Source organism: Eumetopias jubatus, unplaced genomic scaffold (genome assembly GCF_037043125.1).
Source record: "Eumetopias jubatus isolate StellerSeaLion01/CBP00866 unplaced genomic scaffold, mEumJub1_p1.0 scaffold_8, whole genome shotgun sequence".
Taxonomy (NCBI): Eukaryota; Metazoa; Chordata; class Mammalia; order Carnivora; family Otariidae; genus Eumetopias; species Eumetopias jubatus.
Window position 1 is genome coordinate 130,079,367 of NW_028274814.1, and position 19,275 is coordinate 130,098,641.

At 62.4% G+C, this 19,275-nt stretch overlaps 1 protein-coding gene and 1 long non-coding RNA gene across 5 annotated transcripts in view; both read left to right on the forward strand.

The window, feature by feature from the left end:
- Positions 1–11,180, forward strand: part of TOM1 (target of myb1 membrane trafficking protein) — a 39,086-nt gene extending 27,906 nt beyond the window's left edge. For 2 of the 4 annotated variants that reach the window (XM_028088582.2, XM_028088584.2), the window contains 4 exons: positions 729–849; positions 9,020–9,079; positions 10,135–10,174; positions 10,266–11,180. In XM_028088582.2, the coding sequence (XP_027944383.1) occupies positions 729–849; positions 9,020–9,079; positions 10,135–10,174; positions 10,266–10,523 (479 nt within the window). In that variant the 3' untranslated portion in view covers positions 10,524–11,180. Of the gene's footprint in view, positions 1–728; positions 850–4,851; positions 4,928–7,590; positions 7,645–9,019; positions 9,080–10,134; positions 10,175–10,265 lie in introns of all 4 variants that reach the window. The other 2 variants (XM_088025320.1, XM_028088583.2) reach the window with 2 other exon arrangements.
- Positions 11,181–15,071: 3,891 nt separating this feature from the next.
- On the forward strand, positions 15,072–19,272 carry LOC148163812 (uncharacterized). The gene is made up of 2 exons (XR_015768732.1): positions 15,072–17,031; positions 17,627–19,272. It is a non-coding gene; the product is annotated as an uncharacterized LOC148163812 (long non-coding RNA).
- Positions 19,273–19,275: the final 3 nt, after the last annotated feature.

Below are 19,275 nucleotides of genomic sequence, written 5' to 3' on the forward strand. Positions count from 1 at the left end.
CACCTCGCTGGGCTGGACCCCCACTGCAAGGTTGGGTGCCCAGGACCGAACACATGGAGCTCTCCCTCCCAGCCCGCCAACCCCCGAGCGCCCTCACACCTCAGAAGCCCAGTGCTCTGTGGTCGCCCCTCAACACCGAATTCTCTGTGACCTGAGCCATCCGAGCGAGCTGGGGCTAGTCACTTGAACGCCCTGTGCCCCCCTCGCTGCCCTGTAACAGGCAGGGTTGCCATGAGGACTAGGTAAGCGCACGCACGAAGGGGGCTTGGACTGGCGCCGGGCCCGGGGTGCACGCCCCCAGCACGCCAGCAGTCGCCATTGCCATCGCTGCGATTAGTGTCCCTACAGCTGGCTGCGTGCTTGTGCCAAGCCCTAGGAAGTAATCAAGAGCCCAGAACCACTGCTGCTAGGCTGTTTGAAAACTCAGCCACACGTCTCATCTCTCGCCCACTGCTCAGCCATGTACTGCGCCAGATGCACTGGGCCGCGTTTTACCTGCTCTCCGCACAGCTGCCCTGGGAGGGGGCCGGGGTCTCCGCCTCGGGGAGAGCAGGTCACGTGCCCACAGTCCCTCAGCCAACAGGTGGCCTGCCCCCTCCTACACCCGCACTGTCCCCACCCCCCACCCCGCTCCTTCTCCAGAATCATCCCTGGGCCTGGCAGCTCAGCCCCTGCCCAGTGTGCAGGAACAGGTGGCGGGCCCTTCATGTACCTTTCTGTCCCTGCAGACTTGGGCTCCAGCAGCGTGAGGGCTGGCCTGCAGTCTCTGGAGGCCTCTGGCCAACTGGAAGGCGAGTTTGACATGTTTGCGCTGACCCGGGGCAGTTCTCTGGCTGACCAACGGAAAGAGTGAGTGGCCTGCCCCCACCCCCACCCCATCCTCCGCAGTTTGGGCTGCCCCCAGTCAGGGCAGAGCCTCTCTGGACCCAGGTGTTTGGCATGCCACGTGGAAGGACACACAGCCCCCTGCCTGTACCCCCTCAGGACGGCAGAGTTCCTACTCCCTAGATCAGTCGCTCGCAGCCTGGACAGTCCTGTGGCCAAGACGTAGACTTCATGCCCCACAGGCAGGCCTGGGAGGTGGAAGGGACCCCTGTGGTTTGATGAGCAACTGTGTGCCAGAGTCTTACATGATCTGATCAGAGGAGGAAGCCGAGGCATTGAGGGGCTGGGTCATTTGCCCCAAGTCAGGCCGTTGATACGTGGCAGTGCTAGGTTGAGAGCCCAAGGCTGCTGGTTCCAAAACTGTCTCCAGCCCGACCCACCTCCCCACTACATTGTAGGCCACACACCAAGCCCTCCAGGGCAGGCAGGGAAGATCCCTGATAAAACTTCAGGGACTTGTCGAGTCATTTCTCGTGATCACTAGCCACCCTTAACTTTCCTCTAGAGGTCCCTGTTGTTCTACTCGGATCTGACCCCTCTGCACCAGAGCTGGGGTTCTGTCCTTTCCTGGGGACAGTGTTTTCAGGGAGGTGCTTTCAGCAGCCCAGACCAGCCCCTTGGCTCAGCTCCTCAAGACTGGCCCCGTACAGGCTTGTCAGGGGAAGCAGTTTGCTTGGTATTCTCAGCCTTTTGCTCAGGACCCAGGACTGAGCTGGGGGCAGCCAGGATTTACAGCCAAGGGAAGCTCTGGATTAAGGGATCCCCTCAGCAGTTGGCCCTGGCTCCCCAGTGGTCATTCTGGTCATTTGAATGACCTTTGCCCTCCCCACCTTGCCTTGTCTTTGGGAACTGTCAGTGGGCCTCCGAGGGCCCAGGTATGCCCTCTGCACACCACATCCAGGTCAGATCTGATAAGGCTGGCCTGGCTCCGTGAGGTTGCTCAGCCCTTCCCGCTGACCAGAGGCAGCCTGGGCTATGAGCTGCGTCTTTAGTCTGAGCAGTCTGCACTCCCAAGCTCCGGTGCTCAGGGACCAGCAGCTCACGGTTGCCATGGAGTTTGGGGCACTGTGAGGCCCGCTGTGTGGGTGGAAGCTAATGAGTCCAGTGGGATTTGCAGCCAGGAAGGTGGCCCGCCCGCCAGGCCCCGGGGCGGAGCACACGGGCCGTGCCGGAGAGCCCCCGGCACTCGTCCTGGCCCACCAGCCTGGCTGAGGCTCGCTGTTGTGCCATCGCTCCTTTGGGAAGCAGGGCCCTGGGTGGGGCAGAGAAAAGCATACCCAGCGCCTGCTCTCCAGAGCCTGCAGTCTCATGGGGAGACCGTGCTGTGCTAACCGCTATCCTGGAGGGGCATGCCAGGCACTGTGGACACATGCGTGGTGGCTGGCACCTCTGCAGAGGGTGCTCAGGGCTGGACCTCGGGGATGAGAGGCAGTAAGGCCATTTCAGGCTATAGGAACAGTGTGTGCAAAGGCTCGGAGGCAAGGAAAGCATGAGATGCTGGGGGGAGGGCACATCCTGTACCTCCTCGGGTCCTGGGTTCTCCTGCACGCCCTCCCTGGGGACTGGCTTCCACCACAGCAGAAGGCAGCCCACAGGGAGGAGAGTGCCCTAGCATCGAGTTCCTCTTTGCTTTGTTCTGCTTGGGAGTCCCTCCCTTAGGCCCCAGCTGGATCTTCTAGCCCCCTGACTGGCCTTTGGACTCCCCTCCTCACCCTGTCTCCTGGGGCGCTTGAACCCTTTAAGGCCTTTTCTGCCCACCTGGTGTCTGGCCCACACCTCTGCCTGCCTGGCTCCTCCTTCCTTTTTTTTTTTTTTTTAAGATTTTATTTATTTATTTGATAGAGAGGGACACAGCGAGAGAGGGAACACAAGCAGGCGGAGCGGAGGAGGGAGAAGCAGGCTTCCCGCCGAGCAGGGAGCCCGATGCGGGGCTCGATCCCAGGACCCTGGGATCATGACCTGAGCCGAAGGCAGACGCTCGACTGACTGAGGCACCCAGGCGCCCTCCCCCTGACTCCTTCCCTCCAGCCTGTGCCAGCTCTGCATCTGCTCACCAGGGACCCAGCTCCTTGGCAGCTCCTGTCTTTCTGCTCCAGCCCCGACCGCAGCTGGCACGGTCATGGCCTCTCCAGCTGAGCAGGCCCCTCCACTTGGGATACTAAGGAGAGCGACAGGGAGCATCTGGACGAGCCAGACTCAGGGCACCTTAGCCAGGCTTTGCTGAAAGTGGGATGCTCTTCCTCACCTTCTTTTGTATCATCATCCTGGGGACACGCTCCACTTCCTCCCTAGTGCCACTGTCATCCAGGTGACCCCAGGTCCAGTCCCTGCCCACCGGCCTCCCCACAACCCTCTGAGGGGTAGCCCTCCCCACGCCTGCACCGGGTGTGGGGCAGTAGACACCTGGCCAAGCATCTACAGCTGGGAGTGGGCCTTGTGGGCTACCTCTTTCAGGGCTGTCTTCGGCCCTCCCTTGCCGCAGGCATGGCCCCAGGGTCGGCCAAGCTTCGTCCCCAGGGCCGGGTGGGTTGGAGAGACACAGAAAAGCAGAGACGGGGGACGTAATTAGGAAAGAACATACAGTTCTTTTGAGTGAAGAAAAGGATGGGTTTCTGTATGTTCCTAGGGCAGGACCTGCCTTATCCTACCTTTTTCCGGAACACACGTGCCGTGTCTTGGAGGGAAAGAGGGAAAGCGACAGGGCTACTTCCGTAGCCTGAGTGGGCAGGCCCTCCCCGGGTCAGGACGCGTGGCCCGGTGTTAGCCATCACTTCCCCCTCACCCCCTCTCACTGCACGGGTTGAGCCACGGAGACTAAGCTGCCCTCCAGAGGGGCCTGAGCACACCACCCGCCACCCTGCTTTCAGGTTGGCTCCATCTCAGCCCCGCAGACAGTGCCCAGCCCCCCGATGGTCGGGAGCCACGTCACTGGGGGATGAGCCAGCTCACGATGGTACTCTTCTGGCTAACTCCGTATCCTGCAGGAGGGAGTGGACAACAGTGCTGTCAAACGGCTGCCTGGGGACTTGGGGCTCTTATTCAAGAGGCCCTTTGGAGTACCTGTCTGCCCCATTCCCAGGAAGGCCATTTGGCATTGCAAGGGTTTCATTCGATGGGGTCCCAGTTCCTGAAGCCTCGACCTGGCCCATCCCGAAGTGCAGGGCTTTTCGCTTTGCCACTGTGATCGTGCGGGGCCCTTCTTCCCTCGAACCTGGCTGGGCCAGTGCCGAGACCTCGCCTCCTTCCGCGGACGCTGCACAGGGAGAATAACCACTCTTTGCCAGACTCACGGCTGAGTCCCCAAGGCCGCCTCTGGCTCCCACTGAGACTCACCTCAGGCACAGCAAACAGCCTCCTGGTGCTCAGCCGCTGCCCTCCCTGCCCCACCCGGCTGGCTGGCAGCCCCCAGGACATTTAGAGGGCCTTCCACCATGCTGCCAGGGCAGGGCGGGCCAGGCGGAGCTTGGTGCTGGGGAGCCATGCAGCAGAAGGGAACACCCCGTCTGCCGGGCTGTTTTCAGCAGCAGAAGGGAACTCCCCGTCCAAGGCGGCCTCATACAGAACCACGATTTATTACGTTACAAAGTGGAAGCTGCTCGAAGAAGGGTCTAGATATGGGATTCTCCATGGGCATGGGGGCATGGGCGCTCTTTCTCAGCCCTGGAGTTGGGCCAGATCTGGTGAGAGCCGTTGGCGAGCTTGCTCTTGGCCTTTGGCCAGCCCACCACCCTCCGTCACTTCAGCCTCGTTGCTGCCTGTCACGGTCACACGTCTGAGCCCAGGTCTGCCCTCCCCTGCAGACCTGCAGCGTCAGAGCCTTTCCTAGGGCCTGAGCTACCCGCTACCCGGGCATGACCCAGGTCCACCCAGGATGTGAGTCCAGCTCGTCCCCACCCACCCTTGCATCCCGCCATACCTGGAACAGCAAGGGCAGTGTTCATGGTGGCAGTGGCCTCTGTGTTTCAGGGTGAAATACGAAGCCCCCCAAGCAGCAGATAGTCTGGCGGGAGCCCTGGATGCCCGACAGCAGAACACTGGATCGGTAAGCAGAGGGTCCTACGGCCACTTTTTCCAGAAGGGAAGCCAGGGAATGCTTGCCCACCGGTTCCCCCCCACCCCCGGGGGCTGGGCCCTTTGCCGCCAATGTGGTAATTGCCATCACACAGTGGAGGCAATGCTCTGAGAGGTTCAGTCATCTGCCCAGGTTCACCCAGCGAGGAAGGGTTGGAGCAAGGACTCGGATGCACCTGGGTCTGGGCCGGGAAGCTGGACTCCCACAGCCTGGGTTCCCGTCCCAGCGCCATGGCTTCCTGGCTGTGTGTCCTGAGGCACGCGGCCAACCTGTACGGTGGCTTACAGGAGGATGTGTGACAGGGAGTGTGTAAGGTACCTGGCAGAGTTTGAGCTCCGTCAACACTCTGCCTCACCGCCTCTCTAGAGTCCCGCTATTTGCAGGAGTGTGGACAGAGAAGACCAGAGGACAGACCCTAAAACTGCAGGGAGGCATCCAGGGACACCATTTTAGTTCAATCGAAGTGCTTGGCCACGTACAGAGTGAGAGCCACGTGCCCGGCACTGAGCGTGCTCTCTGGGTGGCCCCTCCCCCTTGGCAAGAACTCCAGGTCCAGTTCCCATCCCTTTGAATTTGTCTCTGGATGCCTTTGGGGCGGCAAGAGTTCCTGTTCCAGTAAGTGGACAGAGTAGCTGCTTGGGAGGCGGCTAGAAACGGCAGGGCCCAGGGGTCGGAGAGGCAGGGGAGGATTGGCAGGGGTGAGGCCCAGGGACAGCACAGGTTTCTGAGGCCAGGGTGGGACTGGGTGACGGGAGACAGAGCCTAAGAGGCAGCAGGGACCGGAAGGCCTCCGGCAGCCAGGAGCACTGTGTGAGTGGAGGCCATGGTCAGTCTTGAGCAGAGGGGAAGTTTTATCTGTCCATTTTAGAAGGATCCAGCGTGGGAGGCTGGGAGAGCAGCTAGGAGGCGGAAGCTGCCCGGTATGCCAGTGGGTGGGGCATCCTGGAGATTCCCCAAAGGCATCCTCAGCATCTCAGGAGCCCTTCCCAAGTCAGAGCAGAGCAAGACGTGGTACGCTGTGGGGGCAGGAGCAGCTAGAGCATGACACATCTCCCGTGCGTGCTGCATGGCTGGGCTCCAAGCAGAGCACATTCACACCTGTATCTCAGAGCCTCTGTGATTTTCCTTTGTAAACGGTCATCTGTCCAACCTCTGCCCTGTGCCAGACCCTCTACGTATCCCCCTTTTCTGAGTCCTGACACAAACCCTTAGGGCATGTTATTATCCCCTTTGACAGGTGAGAAAACTGAGGTCCAGAGACAGGCCAAGGGAGGCAGCAGGTGTAACATTTTTAGCGTGGTACCTGGCACATAGGGAGGCGTTTGATCTTCCCAGCGCTGCTGGGTGGTTGCCCCCACCTACGGATGAGAAAACCGAGGCTTAGCATGGTGATGTCATTTGCCCAAGATGTCACAGCCGTTGGTCTTTCTGGCTCCATAGCTGGAACTGATAATAAGAGCCCCAGATGGCCTGCAGAGTTCTCAGGAACAGAGGGGAACACTCCAGAAAATCTGGCGCCCGGAATCCAGATGAATCCAAACACTCTGGAAGCCTGTTAGAAGCTCTTCCCTCTCGGGCCACCTGGCCTCTCATGCACAGAGGCTAACTCCATAGCCAACTCCTTCCAGTTGCAGATGAAGGAGCTGCTGCCCAAGACAGGTGTCACTCACCCAGGGGCTCCCGGCGACTCAGGGGCACACATGTCAGGGGCATGACAAGAACTAGAGCCTAGATCTTCTGGCTCCTATACAGCCTCACAGCCCCAAAGAGGACACGTACACACACCTCTACTTGCACAAGAGCAGAAGCTGCTAAATGATTGCTTATTCCTCTCTGATCCCTCGAGAGAGATTTAAGCGGCTTCCATCAGATCAGGGTATGATGTTCTTAAAACTGTCCCTACACACCTGCTCCCAACGTGAGTACGTCTGGCTGGGTGCTGGTAAGGCTCTCTCCCACCAAGCTGACAGGCCTGATTCCAAGCAGCCAAGTGCAGAGTGGCGTCTAGTTCCAGCTCTGGGGGCAGCCAGGGTTTGCCCCTGGGCTCCACAAGTCGCGGGGGTGTTGGACAGCAAGTCCCGGCTCCGGGCCGGTCTCTCCAGGGTCAGGGAGGCAGGACTCTGGCCTCTCTCTGCCACCAGTCATCTCTGGGGTCCTCGAGAATCCCAGTTGCCCATCGATATACATGAGGGGACTGAGTAAGCCCATATTCTAATCCTGGGACACCCATCAGCATCGCCACAGAGCCAGCAGACGGGCTAACAGCTGCCTACTCCGCCCTTCTGGGCTTGCACAGGCATGCCCCCAGGATTGTTCTGGAAAGGGAGGAGAAGCTTTGCCCAGCGTATTCAGGACCCTGGGGTCCCAGGGCCGTTGTGGTTCATCCCACAGTGAGACACCCTCTCCTGCTTCCTGGCCCTCCCCGCCCCAACTGGCACCACAGCACCTGCACCTGCACAGATGTGCGTACACACGTGCACGCCCACACCCAGACACATGCGTGCACGGCCTCCTGAGGCAGTGATCGGCCTGCCGACCTGAGAGGGGCGTCCGTGGTGGAGAAGGCTGCCCGCACATCAGCAGCCCTGGCCCTGCCCTTCCCACCACCCTCAGCGTGACCTTTCCTCACCCAGATGGGAGGCAGCAGTGAGAAGAGCCTCAGTGCCTGGATGAGGAGACAAGGCATGGTGAGGAGAGGCCAGGCCGGCCAGCCCAGAGAACGGAGGCTGCCGCTGGCAGGGGTCCCACCTAGTGGTGCCGTTGGCAGGGGCAGGACCGTGAGCCGCAGAGAAGAACAAGGGGTGCTGTGGGTGCCCCCCCCACCCAGCATCAGCACGGTCCCACCCCCTCTGCTCCTGCTTCCACGGCTCCTCGGTGCCCACTTCCGGCTCCTGCCTCGGAAGCCAGGCCCAGGTGGCCTGTCTGGCAGCTGGGAGGCACTGGGGCTCGCCGGTTCTTGGCTGAGTGGCAGCAGAGAGCTGAGGGGGAGAGGGGGCTGGTGTGGGCAGCCCAGAGCACGCGCCGCCGCCGCCACTGCTGGGGAGTGGGCTTCTGCTCTGCCCTGGGCTCTCCTCCCGCCCCTGGGCTCCTCGGGTGCCGGGTGCCGGGGACAGAGCTTGGGGACAGAGCCCGCCTGGCTGGGGAAAGACTGTCAGTCTCCCTCTCTTGCCTGAAGGAGGTAAATAGTAACTAGCGCTTCCTGAGCACCTGCTCTGTGCGAGTTCTCCCCATCCCCCACCCCCCCAGGTTCCTCCCAGTGTAGACGGAAGTCCCCGCCCCTGCGGGAGCCTCTGTGGCAGAGCCCATGTGTCGGCGGCACAAAGCGAAAGGCCCCGTGAGTCGCCACAGCGCCTGAGCGCACCAGCCTGGCCTGGTCTGGTCATCTGGGCCCGTCCCTGGCCTGGTCTGGTCATCTGGGCCCGTCCCTGGCCTGGTCTGGTCATCTGGGCCCGTCCCTGGCCTGGTCTGGTCATCTGGGCCTGTCCCTGGCCTGGTCTGGTCATCTGGGCCCGTCCCTGCGCTCTGGTGCTTCTCCGCCTCTCCGCTCGGGAGCTCTGAGTCTGCAGAGGGGCGGGGACAGAGGCTGGCTGCCCCACCGTTCTCTACCCAACCCCGATGGCCGGCCCCTCCCCGGGCTTCAGATACTCCCATCAGATGCTCCCCAGCATCCCGTGCTTAGGCCCGGCCCTGATGCCCGGCACCTCCTCAGCGCCCTTGGCATGAGGCAGCAGGACTCCGTTCTTTCCTCATGTCCGTGCTCCAGCCGTTAGGAGCCCCCTCGCCGCGCCCTGCCTAGCCTAGTGGCCCTGTAGCCCCCTTGCCCACAGCCCGGCCCAGCGGGCAGAATTGTGGGTCCCAGGGAGCTGGCAGGAGCCATGGTAGAGGGGCTACGAGGATCTTGACCACCCCAGAAGGGTGTGCGGCATGTGTGGCCCCATTTCATGAGGGGGGGAGGTGACAGCTGTAGGCCGGCCAGCCAGTGGGCTCCAAGCTGCTGGGGCCTTCCATCTTGATGCCCAGTGCTCTGCCCCTCGCTGCCTCACCCTCTGCCCTTCCTTCCAGATCCCCGTCACCCAGGCCTGCCTCATGGAGGACATCGAGCAGTGGCTGTCCACGGACGTGGTAAGCCGGGGCCCACCCAGCCCAGGAACAGAGGCTTAGGTGCATTTCTCACCCAGCTGACCGTGGGCTCCTGTTCGTCTCACGAGGACGTGACTGTCACAGGGGCAGGGTGAACAGCTGGTGGGGAGAGGAGGGAGCATCAGTGTGGGACACCTCCCACCACCCCTCTGGTGGGCGCTCCCTTCAGGAGGAGGGCCTGGGCCCCATACGCCTCACAGCTGCTGGAGCGGACCCTTTCTGAGCGTGCCGCCACACTGTGGGGCCCTGGGAGTCTTGGCCGCCTGGAGGGAAGGCAGACCAGGCTGAGGGTTACCGTGAGCACGCTGCACCCTGCGCCTGCACCAGCTCAGGGAGCCCTCCAGCACCTGTCCGAGAGAAACCACCGGCAGCCCCATCTTACAGATCAGGAGGCTGATGAGCAGCCGTGACGGGTGCCGAGCCCCGGAGGAAGCAGGGGCTCTGGCCGTCTGCAGAGCCCTACGGCCCCCAGGGATCAGAAGCGGTGACCAGCCTCAGCCCTCCCGTCCAGGGCTCCTTCCCCCGCATCTGCCACCTCACCTTTGGGCACCAAAGACCAAGGGCCTGAGCGCTCCCAGGCCCAGAGGCTGCCTTTTGCCGGCGGCCAGGACCGTTGTTTCTGCCCGAGGTCAGGCAAGGGTCCCTGTCAGGTGGTGGGCAGAAGGCACCCCCACCCCCAACTTTAGCCTGCGTGGTCTCCATTTCTGGGTCCCTTCCCACCACAAGGTCAAGTCTGTCCACTCTCTACACACCAGAAGGAAAGGAACTGGTATTGAGGACCCATGGCGCCCCACACCCTGGGCTTGGTGTTCTGTGTAATATTCCATTTTAGCTTCCCGACAACCAATTCTGCCACGCAGGAAACTGAGGCACAGAGCAGTCGGGCAAAACCTAAGGCTGCGGCTCAGGAAGGGGTGGGGTTGAGGTTCAGGTTCCGGGCCCAGCCAGAACCTGAGCCTGGCCCCCTGGGGTTCAGCGGCCTGTGCCTGCCTCGCAGGACCACCCTGGCTAACCTCTGCCTCCTGCTGCTTTCTCAGGGGAATGACGCGGAGGAGCCCAAGGGCGTCACCAGCGAAGGTAGAAGGCCCCGGCCCCCTGCCCCTCCTCCCCCGCCACCCCCCAGCTGTGGCCGCAGAACCCACCCTCAGCCCCTCTCTTGTTCCTCTAGAATTTGACAAGTTCCTGGAAGAACGGGCCAAAGCAGCCGATCGGTTGCCCAACCTTTCCAGCCCCTCGACTGAGGGGCCCCCAGGGCCCCCGGGGCCCCCTCGTGGCGCTGCCCCTCGAAAGAAGACCCAGGAGAAAGATGAGGACACGCTGTTTGCCTTATGAGCGTGGGGCCTGGCGCCTGCAGCTCGAGCCCCTGCTGCTCCCGCACCCTTTGGCTGGGGCTTCTTTCCCTCCTTCGGTGTTAAGGCTGCTTTGAGGTTGGCTTGTTACCCCCTTCTCTCCTCCTCGAGTATGGGCTGACCCAGCTGTGGCTGGGCCCAGCTGCCTGGGCTGTGGAGAGGCAGCTGGATGAACTGGGGTAACGGGTCAGTTCCACGTTGGGATCTCGGCCGACTCCTGCCTCCTTCCCTACCCCAACCGACCACTACTTTGCTGAGAAGCAGGAGGTCTTGTGACAGGCTGGCTGCTTGTTCGCCCTGGTGTGACTCCTTGCCCTGGGTGATCCCCTCCCTGGACCCATCCCCAGAGGCGCCCACACTGTCAGCCGAGGCTTCGGCTGGGGGCTAGAGACAGCAGAAGCTTCTGTCACAGCCCCTGGGCCATTCTTCAGCACCTGCCTGGTGGAGTCCAAAGGCTCTGTCTGGCTAGCTGTTGAGGGGGCTGCCAAGCTGCACACTGTCCAGGTACGAAGCTGCATGTGGTGGGGGTGAGACCTCCACAGGCCGCAAAGGGGAGGCGTCCGGGGCTGCCTGGAGCACCTGTGACCCCCACGACCTCCACTGCCTTCTCCTGCAACTTCCCTCTGTTCCTCCCAGGCAGGGCTCCACCGGGCACTGGGCCCACCCACCTGTTGATTGATCCCCTTGTACTGGGAGAGGTGCCTTTTGTATCCCCAATTAAAGGTAGAAAAGCACCCTGCTAGCGACACTGTTCATCTCCAGCTGGGAAGTGGCTTACAGGGACTGCTTTAGGCTGGGCTGGGGGCCGTCCAGGAGACAGGCACCTGCAGATGATATAGGACGAGCAGCAGGACGGGTTGCATCCAGCAACACCTGTCACCAGGTACGGGCGGGTCAGCCACGATTTGCCCTGCCAGGAGGCTGCACTGCTCTCTGAGTGGCATCCCTCCATCCCAAGGGCACTTCCACCCTGCTGTGCCCCCTCAGGCAAGCTCCTGCCCGGCAACAAGAAGCACGTGGGAGCAGGTGTAGACAGTGCGGGCGTCCACACGGGCTCGTGGAGTTGTCACGAGACGCCGGGGGAAGTAAAGTTAGCATCTCATCTCACAGATGCCGAATCTGTGACTCAGTGGGTCACGTGAGCTGCCCCGGCCCAGAGAACACGGCATAGATGAAGTTGTTGATCATGTGCTGAGCGTTTCCTCGTGCGTTGGTACCTTGTCCCCGTTTTCCAGAAGGCAGCACTGAGGCTCAGTTTGGGTGACTTGACACACAGCTTGGGGAGCTGAGCCACAGGCCAGGCGTAGGGTGTCCGTTCTTATTCAGTCATGCAGCATGGCAGCTTGAGAGCTCCAGGTCTTGGGGAACCACCTTTTCCAGTCTGGAATCTCCACACCAGGCTCCCCAAGAGTCAGTGCTTAAGGCATATGCTGGAACCTCATGGCCCAGCCCTCAGTGGTGGAGCGATTGACCTGCCTGAAAGCTCAGCCTGTGGGAGAGAGCACAAGTCAGAATGCCTGGGTCCAGGGGGACCTGGGTTGTGGCCCAGGTCTGTCTCTGAGCAGCCACGGGCTCCCATCTGTGACAGGCAGGCAGCACCTATGATGTAAGGGGTGGCTTGGGCTGAGTGCGCAGGAGACCGGGCCCTGCCAGCCCTCTGGGTGGAGGTGGGGTGAAGAACTCCAGGGACAGCCCCAGGCCTGTCCATCCCCTGAGCAGGGGAGGCGGGGGTCTCCTTGTCTGGGCCAGGCTTCAGAGCTTGCAGAAAAGCCAAGCCTGGAGGCGGGTGGCAGCCGCACCCTGCGTCTGATCTCTTCCTCCAACCTAAACCACCTCTTTTGGGGGGCGAGGGGGGAGCAGCTATGCCACTGCCCCCAGGCAGCCAGCCATCAGCCTGGGCTGATGGCTTCGGTGAGCTAGAGGCCCCCTGGGCCCTTGCCCTCCACTCATACCAGGCTCAGCTGGTCCAGACTCGAGCTGCCCTCCTGCCCCCTGCACATCTGAGCTGCACGTGAGGTCAGGCAACGGGAAGACTCTGGTTTTAACAAGGTGTTAAGGGGCTCCTGGACCCCCAGGCCGAGGTGTGGAGCCCTGCCAGCCCTGCCCAGGCTGCTCTGACTCACAGCTGGGAGGAAGCCAGAGTGGCTTGGCTTGGCCACTTCTGCTCCCTGCTTCCCCTCGGGCATTAGCAGCCCCTCCATCCTAGCCTGCCCCAGCACTCAGAGGGGACCAGGTGTTGGCGACTTTGGCCTCCTCCGAATGGCCCCGGACGGCTTTATGTCGCTAGCCCTGCTGCCCCCTTGGGTCCGTGCTCGCGCCAGCACATGGCCTCCAGAGGCCCCCTCCTCACCCGGCCGTTCCTTGCTGACTGCCGGCAACAACACAGCAGGCCACTGGCATCGGGCGCTGAGCTGAGCTGTGTGCTTGATTCCACGTTTGGGGAGAAGTTCACCTCCGGCAGCATACGAACCTTCTCCGGCTGCCCCTGCATGGTTGAGGTCGGCAGCCCTGCGGGTCAGACGAGCGCTATGGCAACCGTAGGGGGCCACTCCCCTGCTCCTGGCTTGGCTGGACCGCTGACGGCCACACACACACACACACACACACGCATACCCGCTCACGTGGCGGGGCACGGGGGACACACGATCCTGGTGAGCTCTGGCAGGGGTAGCCCTGCTCGCAGACCTCTGTCCCCAAGCCTGACCTCCCTCCCTCTCCCCTGCAGCTCCCCCAGCCTTCCCCACCTCATTCAGCGTAGCCTGGGCCTTTCCACAGTCACAAGAGCCCTGTGTGGTCGACAGTTTTGATCGCTGCTTAAAGGTGGGGAAACTGAGGCTCAGGGAAGCAAGGGCTTACCTAGTCACCCACTAAGTAATGGAAGGGCGGGACCCAGTCCTCTGCACTGCTGCCTCTCCTTCCTGCCCGACTCACCCTTCAGTGCCTGCCTCCTTCATCTGTCCCCCAGGTGAGTGACAGCACTGTTTCAGGGGTCCCCTGTGGGGAATGGTGATTTTACGGGGATCCAAGCCCCGAAGCCCAGGGGACCTTCTGTGACCGGCTCCAGGGGCTCGTGGCCCTGTGAATGGCTAGAGCAGCCAAGTTGTTGGTTCTTTCCTGTGTGTGGGATCCCCCGAGCGCCGGCTGCACACCGGGCGTGGTTGTACGCGCTGGCAGCACAAGGTGACTGGCCCGCTGCCAGGCCGGTGGGTCACTCGGCAGGGAAGGGGGCAACAGAGACAAACACAAAAAGCGCCACGTGCTGCTCCAGATGCGGGAAGGAGACTGATGCGGTGACGGGGCTGGGAGGCCAGGGACGGCCCGAGGCTGGACAGGTGAGCCCGGGCCCGTGGCAGGGCCCGGCAGGAAGGCCTCTGGGCTCCCCCTTCAGGGGGCAGCACTGAGGGGACCCCCCTCCTCAGGGCAGCCTCCCCCGGCCCCCCCCCCCGCGGCAGCAGCCGGAAGTCGCACGGCCCTCCAGGAGAGAGGACCAGCGGCCGGCGGGGGCCCCAGGGCGGTGGGACAGGATTAATGAGGCACCAGCTGCTGCTGTTGGGGCCCAGCTGCCTCGGAAGGTGGCACCAGGCCAGGGACACGGAGAAGTTGAATGGAGCCCTGCCGGCAGCCCCTGGGGGCCGTGGGAAGCACGCCCCAGAGCTACGGGCAGAGCCTCCACCCGCTGCACTCCCTCCCGGCTTCCCTGAGCCTCCAGAACCCCGCCCTGGGCTTAGACACTGACCTCCCCACCTGTCCCCCAGCCGAGTGTGCGCATCCAGCCTCGCTAACTGTCCTCACCGCAGATCGGGCCGGGCCGCTCCAGAGCTCTGTGACCTTAGGCAAATTAGTAGCCTCTCTGTGCCTCCGTTTCCTCACTTGTAAAATGGACTGTAGCGGTTGCTCCTTCAGGGCGCTGTGGTAAGGATTCACTGAGACGACAAGTGGCCCATCCCCTGTCAAGAAGATACCCCCCGCGTACTGCCACAGGTGGTACCCCTTGCATCCGGAACAGCCTCTGCTCCCGACACCCCGCCAGGGGCACTGGCCCTCGGGCTCCTGGGTCATTTCAGGGACCCCAGCTCTCCAGGGTGCTCGCTCGCTGCCTCCAGGACAAGCCCAGTTCCTGCGACAGTGCCTTTGTGCCGCTCCCGGGCCGGGGCTGCCGCCCCAGGTGGCCGTGCATGCTCAGCGGACCGTGTGTGGTTTGCAGGGCCCTACCCCCTCTGGTGACAGGGGCTCAGTGCAGTGTCCCAGGGTGACCACGAGATGGCAGCAGCGCCGCACGCACCAGCAGCAAGCGGGGACAGGGTCCACCGCCGCCAAGGCGACCCCTTTCGTCCCGGTGTTGACCCCGAGAAGGGCGAGGTGGCTGCCAGCTCCAGCACTGCCCTCCCTGCCCTCAGCGCCACCGCACAAGGGTCCTTGTCCCCGAATCCAAACCACGCAAACTCCCTTGCCCTCTGCCTCCGGCCCCCAGACACACTCTGACTGGTGCGGGGCTGGGAGCTCCGGTGTGAAGGATCCTCTGTGGGTCTGGACAAGGGACCTCAGCCCTTTCATTCTGTCCGATTCACAGGGTTATGGGAAGGATTGGACGAGACAAACGGGGAGGGGGGGTGGGCAGCAAACAGGCCTGTCCTCTGCCGGTGCCTCCTACAAGCACGGGGCGCTCTGGCCCCGCGCTTCCCGCTGGACGGGACGTGCAGATCAGATGGTGCTTGCCTGTGCAAGCAGAAACGCATGCGTTCACACCGGCCTCTCTGATTACAATCCAGCCACGTGGGATTCCTCCGGGCCTTCCCTTCCCTGTCTGTCGCTTCCTTCAACAGGGAGGAGCCTGGCCCCCCACCCCCGCTGCCCCCACTGCCCTGCCCCGCAGGTGTCCTCCTCTCCTTGCTTGGACCCCCCGGAGCCCCTGCTCAGACCCCTCCTCACCCTGCGCAGGCCCCAGCACCCCACTCCAGGCTGCGGCAGCCCACCTGGCACCCCTCCTGCCTTGCCGGGCCCCATCCCCATCTACTGGCTTCCAACCCACTGTTGGGTCAGGAGCAGAAGGAGAACGCCGAGGGCGTTTGCTTCTAAGAAGGATGGTCCGAGGAAGCCTCTCTGAAGTGACGTCCACGTCTCCACTGTCTCCACAAACCATCCGAACGTTTGTGCGGTTCTGGAATTTCCACCCCCAAACTGCCCCTGCCTACCTCCTGTGTCAGACAGCCCCCCAAAGCCCTGCGTTGTCGGCGTGTTAAGTAGGACCGTCCTCACAAAGCACCACAGGCTGAGGGGCTTCCCCCACAGCAAGGTGTGTGTGTCCGCCCTGCGGGCCGCCTCCTCCCTTCGACCCCACGGTCCCCGTGTGTGCAGGGTCCTGATGTCCAGCCAGGTCGGGTCAGGGCCCACCCTCATGACCTCAGTTAACCGTGATCCCCTCTTTCAAGGCCCATCTCCAAATACAGTCACGTTCTGAGGTCCTGGGGGCGAGGACTTCACAGATTAAATCAGGGGTGGGACACCCTCAGCCCAGCCCGGTCAGATAAACCGGGGCCCTCCGGAACCCGGCCATTCTCCCAGGCCCACCTGCTCGGCACGGGGACACGGGCTCTGCGGAAGGGTGACCCCGCGGAACACCCACCTCCACTCCCCTGCCCCCCTCCCCTGGGACAGGTGTGAGGGTGCCTCGAAGGTCCATCCTTGGGCCAAATTGGCCTTGGGAGCCCAGGAAGGAGCCGCCACTGGGGCCAAGGGCAGACCAGGGTTGGGAGAGTAGAGGAAAGGAGGTCACAGGTGCCCAGATGGAGCCTGGTCTATGGGCTGTCCTGGTCCCCACGCCACCCAGTATATGTCTTAGAGCAGACCCAAGACCGTGAGTCTGCAGGGTTCGCTCCTGCCCACTCCGGGGCAGGGTCCCACTTGGGGAAGCATCCGCCCCCCTCTCCTCTGACTCAGGGCCCTGGCCTCTCCCTGCCCCTGCCCTAGGCCACTCCATGCCCCACTCCTCTCGCCCCCACTGTCCAGCCTCGCTCCATGCTCATGCTGCACCTCTGGACTTGGCTGACACCGGGGAGAAGTCCACACCTACCCAGGCAGCAAATCCCTGGTAATAAGAGTCACAGCCAGGGAAACAGAGGCCCAGGGAAGGGAGGGGCCTGCCTCGGCACCACGCTGCCTCCCCACCCAGTGCAAGGTGGCTGGAGGCTACCTTGTTCCAGCCTGGCCTGGGGCTCCTGGGTCAGGCTGGGGAACCACCTGCCGGGCAGGTCAGCAGCAGGCGTGGGAGGTGGGGGGGCGGTTCTGAGTGACAAGGCCCCTGGGCAATCCCCCCTCAGCAGCATGCTGGGTGCCCCCTGGGGAGCTTGGCCCACTCTCTCGGAGGCAGGAGGGAAGTGAAACCCAAGCTGGGAACACGCTTGCACCCAACCCCTGGCCCCACCCCAAGCTAGCCCCCAGAAAGGGGAAGCAGCTGGCCCACTGAGGAGGAGGGCCAGGGGGCTGTTGATGCTCCCTGCCCTTGGGATGCACTTGAGGTGGTGGGACCCTGCCCTTGCCACTCCTGAGACGGAAAGAAAAGGACTCTTCATTTTAAGGAGGAGAAAAGTAAGGCTCCGGAGGGTCAGCCGACCAGAGCAAGGTCACACAGCTGGGAATTGGACAGGCCTTGTTGAGTGCTCTTTTCTGGGGAGAAAGAGTCCTTGCAGGAGTAGGGGTGAGGTGCAGTTTATTCCAGGGCTGGGGCTGCTTTGGAGCCAGCAAAGGCACAGTGAGTGTGTGTGTGTGTGTGTGTGTGTGTGCGCGCGCGTGCGCACGCTTGCACAGGCAAATGCGGGTGGGGTCCTAAGCTGGGGGGCGGGACTGCACCCCCATGCGGGGCTGCACCCGGCACCATGGAGTCTGGAGAAGCTTCCTGGCCACCTGCAGGGAGGCGGGACTAGAGTGCAGACCTCCCACCGGACCTGCCTAGCAGGAAGGGGGGCTCAGGGCCCTGGAAGTCGCTGTGCAGAAACCCCCCTTGGCACCTCCCCCTGCACCAGGTTCCTCCAGAATGTTACACCCCAGAGACCAACCGGCCCAGCGGGGTATAAACTTCTCCACCAAGGACCCTGGATTTGGAAATTTTCTTGTCCGTTTTGGTTTTGTTGTCTGTAAAACATTTTACAATGCGTGGAGGAATTAATATATTTTTCTTTTCCAGTATACATCGTCATTGGACTGTGTGTCCTACGTGGCTCACCGGGCAGTTTCTCCTTCCAGCCAGAGCATTCCAGGCCGCCTTGTCCCTGGGAACTAACTGCCCGGCCTGTTCGTCCAGCCCCGCTGGGGCCTACCCACCCAGAACCCTGACCCACACTGGCAGGAGCCGAGGACAGCTGGGCTCACCCTGGCCGGGGCACCACCGTGGCTGCACACCACCTGTCCGGACCACCCTGGCCTCTGCGCTGGTCCCTCCACTCTGCAAACCTGGCTCTAGGGTGGGCGCCTTGACTCTCAGATGAGCTACTGGTTCTCTCCCCTTGGCCCCGCCCTCCCCGGCACTTGGGGATCTTGGCTTTTAGCCTCCCAACTTCCAGCAGGAAGCCCCTCTCCCTCCCTCGCCCCCCAGTTATTGTCCCACCAGCCCTTCAGCCGTGGCCGTGGCCCTGGCCGTGGTTGACCGGCTGAGGGTCAAGGGCAGACAGCGTTGGGGTGTCTCCTGATGCTGCAGCAGAGCTGGGGGGCCGGGGGGGGGTGGTCGAGCCCCTTGGCTGAGCCAGCCAGAGCATTCCCTTCCAGCCCCACCTCCCTCCCTCGTTCATCCTGCCCTGAGGTCCATTCACCACTGGTCCAGGTGCGTTCATCCAGCACAGATGCAGATGGAGCCATCCCTTCTTCCACTCCCCACCCCCCAACCCCAGTCCATCCAGAGCCTGCATGGACACCTGCCACACAGAGGACATCAAGGGCCCGCCAGAGAGGGGTGTCACGCAGCAAGAACCAGGGTGGCACCCGCTGATGAGAGGCCCCTCCATCTCCCTCCTCCCTGCCACAGCCCACCAGACAAGAAAGGGACCCAGAGGAGGACAGAGCCAAGGGGGGCGAAGGAGCAGGCACTCCACCCCCATGCCCCTCCAGCAAGGCCCCGAAGTACCGAGGGGCAGGTGGGGGGTGGGCCAGGGGGGATGTCAAACCGAGGAGGATGAGCTTGGGAAGGGACTTTGTCATGTTTGTGAAAGTGACCAGGAAGTGAGCAAAACTGCCCGAGGCGTCACAAAGGCTGCGGATGGGAGGCTGGGCCTGGAGGAAGGCAGCGGTGGGAGAAAATGAACCGATGTCACCTTCAGGTTTGTGAACGATGCCTCGGATGTGTAAGCGTGGGGATGGGAGGCTGGGGAGACTGGAACCGCTTTGCTGTGACAGGGAATCCCCGGTTTCCGAAACAACCTGCAAGAGGGGAGGGGAAGCTGAGGATGCAGGGAAGACCCAGGGAGGGGAGGGAACAGGGTATCCCCAAAAGGTCCGGGAGAACAGACCTATCGCAGTTGCCATGTGAAAGTGTCTCTGTGACCTCAGGATCTTTAGTAAATCCTCTGCTCACAAGTATTTGTCAAGAGTAGGATTGTGTAAATGGAGAAGGGGTGAAGTTTCACATCTGAGTCAGCACAGGAGCGGCAGAATCACTGAGGAAGAAGCAGGAGCCGTGGGGGCAGGGGAAGTGGTGAAAACGTCAGCATCCAGGCTCTGAGAGATCTTCAGAGGACTTCAGACTTGGACTTGGCGTGAAGCGAGGGGATTAAAGCATCAACTCTGCCCTCCCCACAACGTCTTCCTCACATGCAGCCAGAATAAATGTCAAAAGGCTAATCT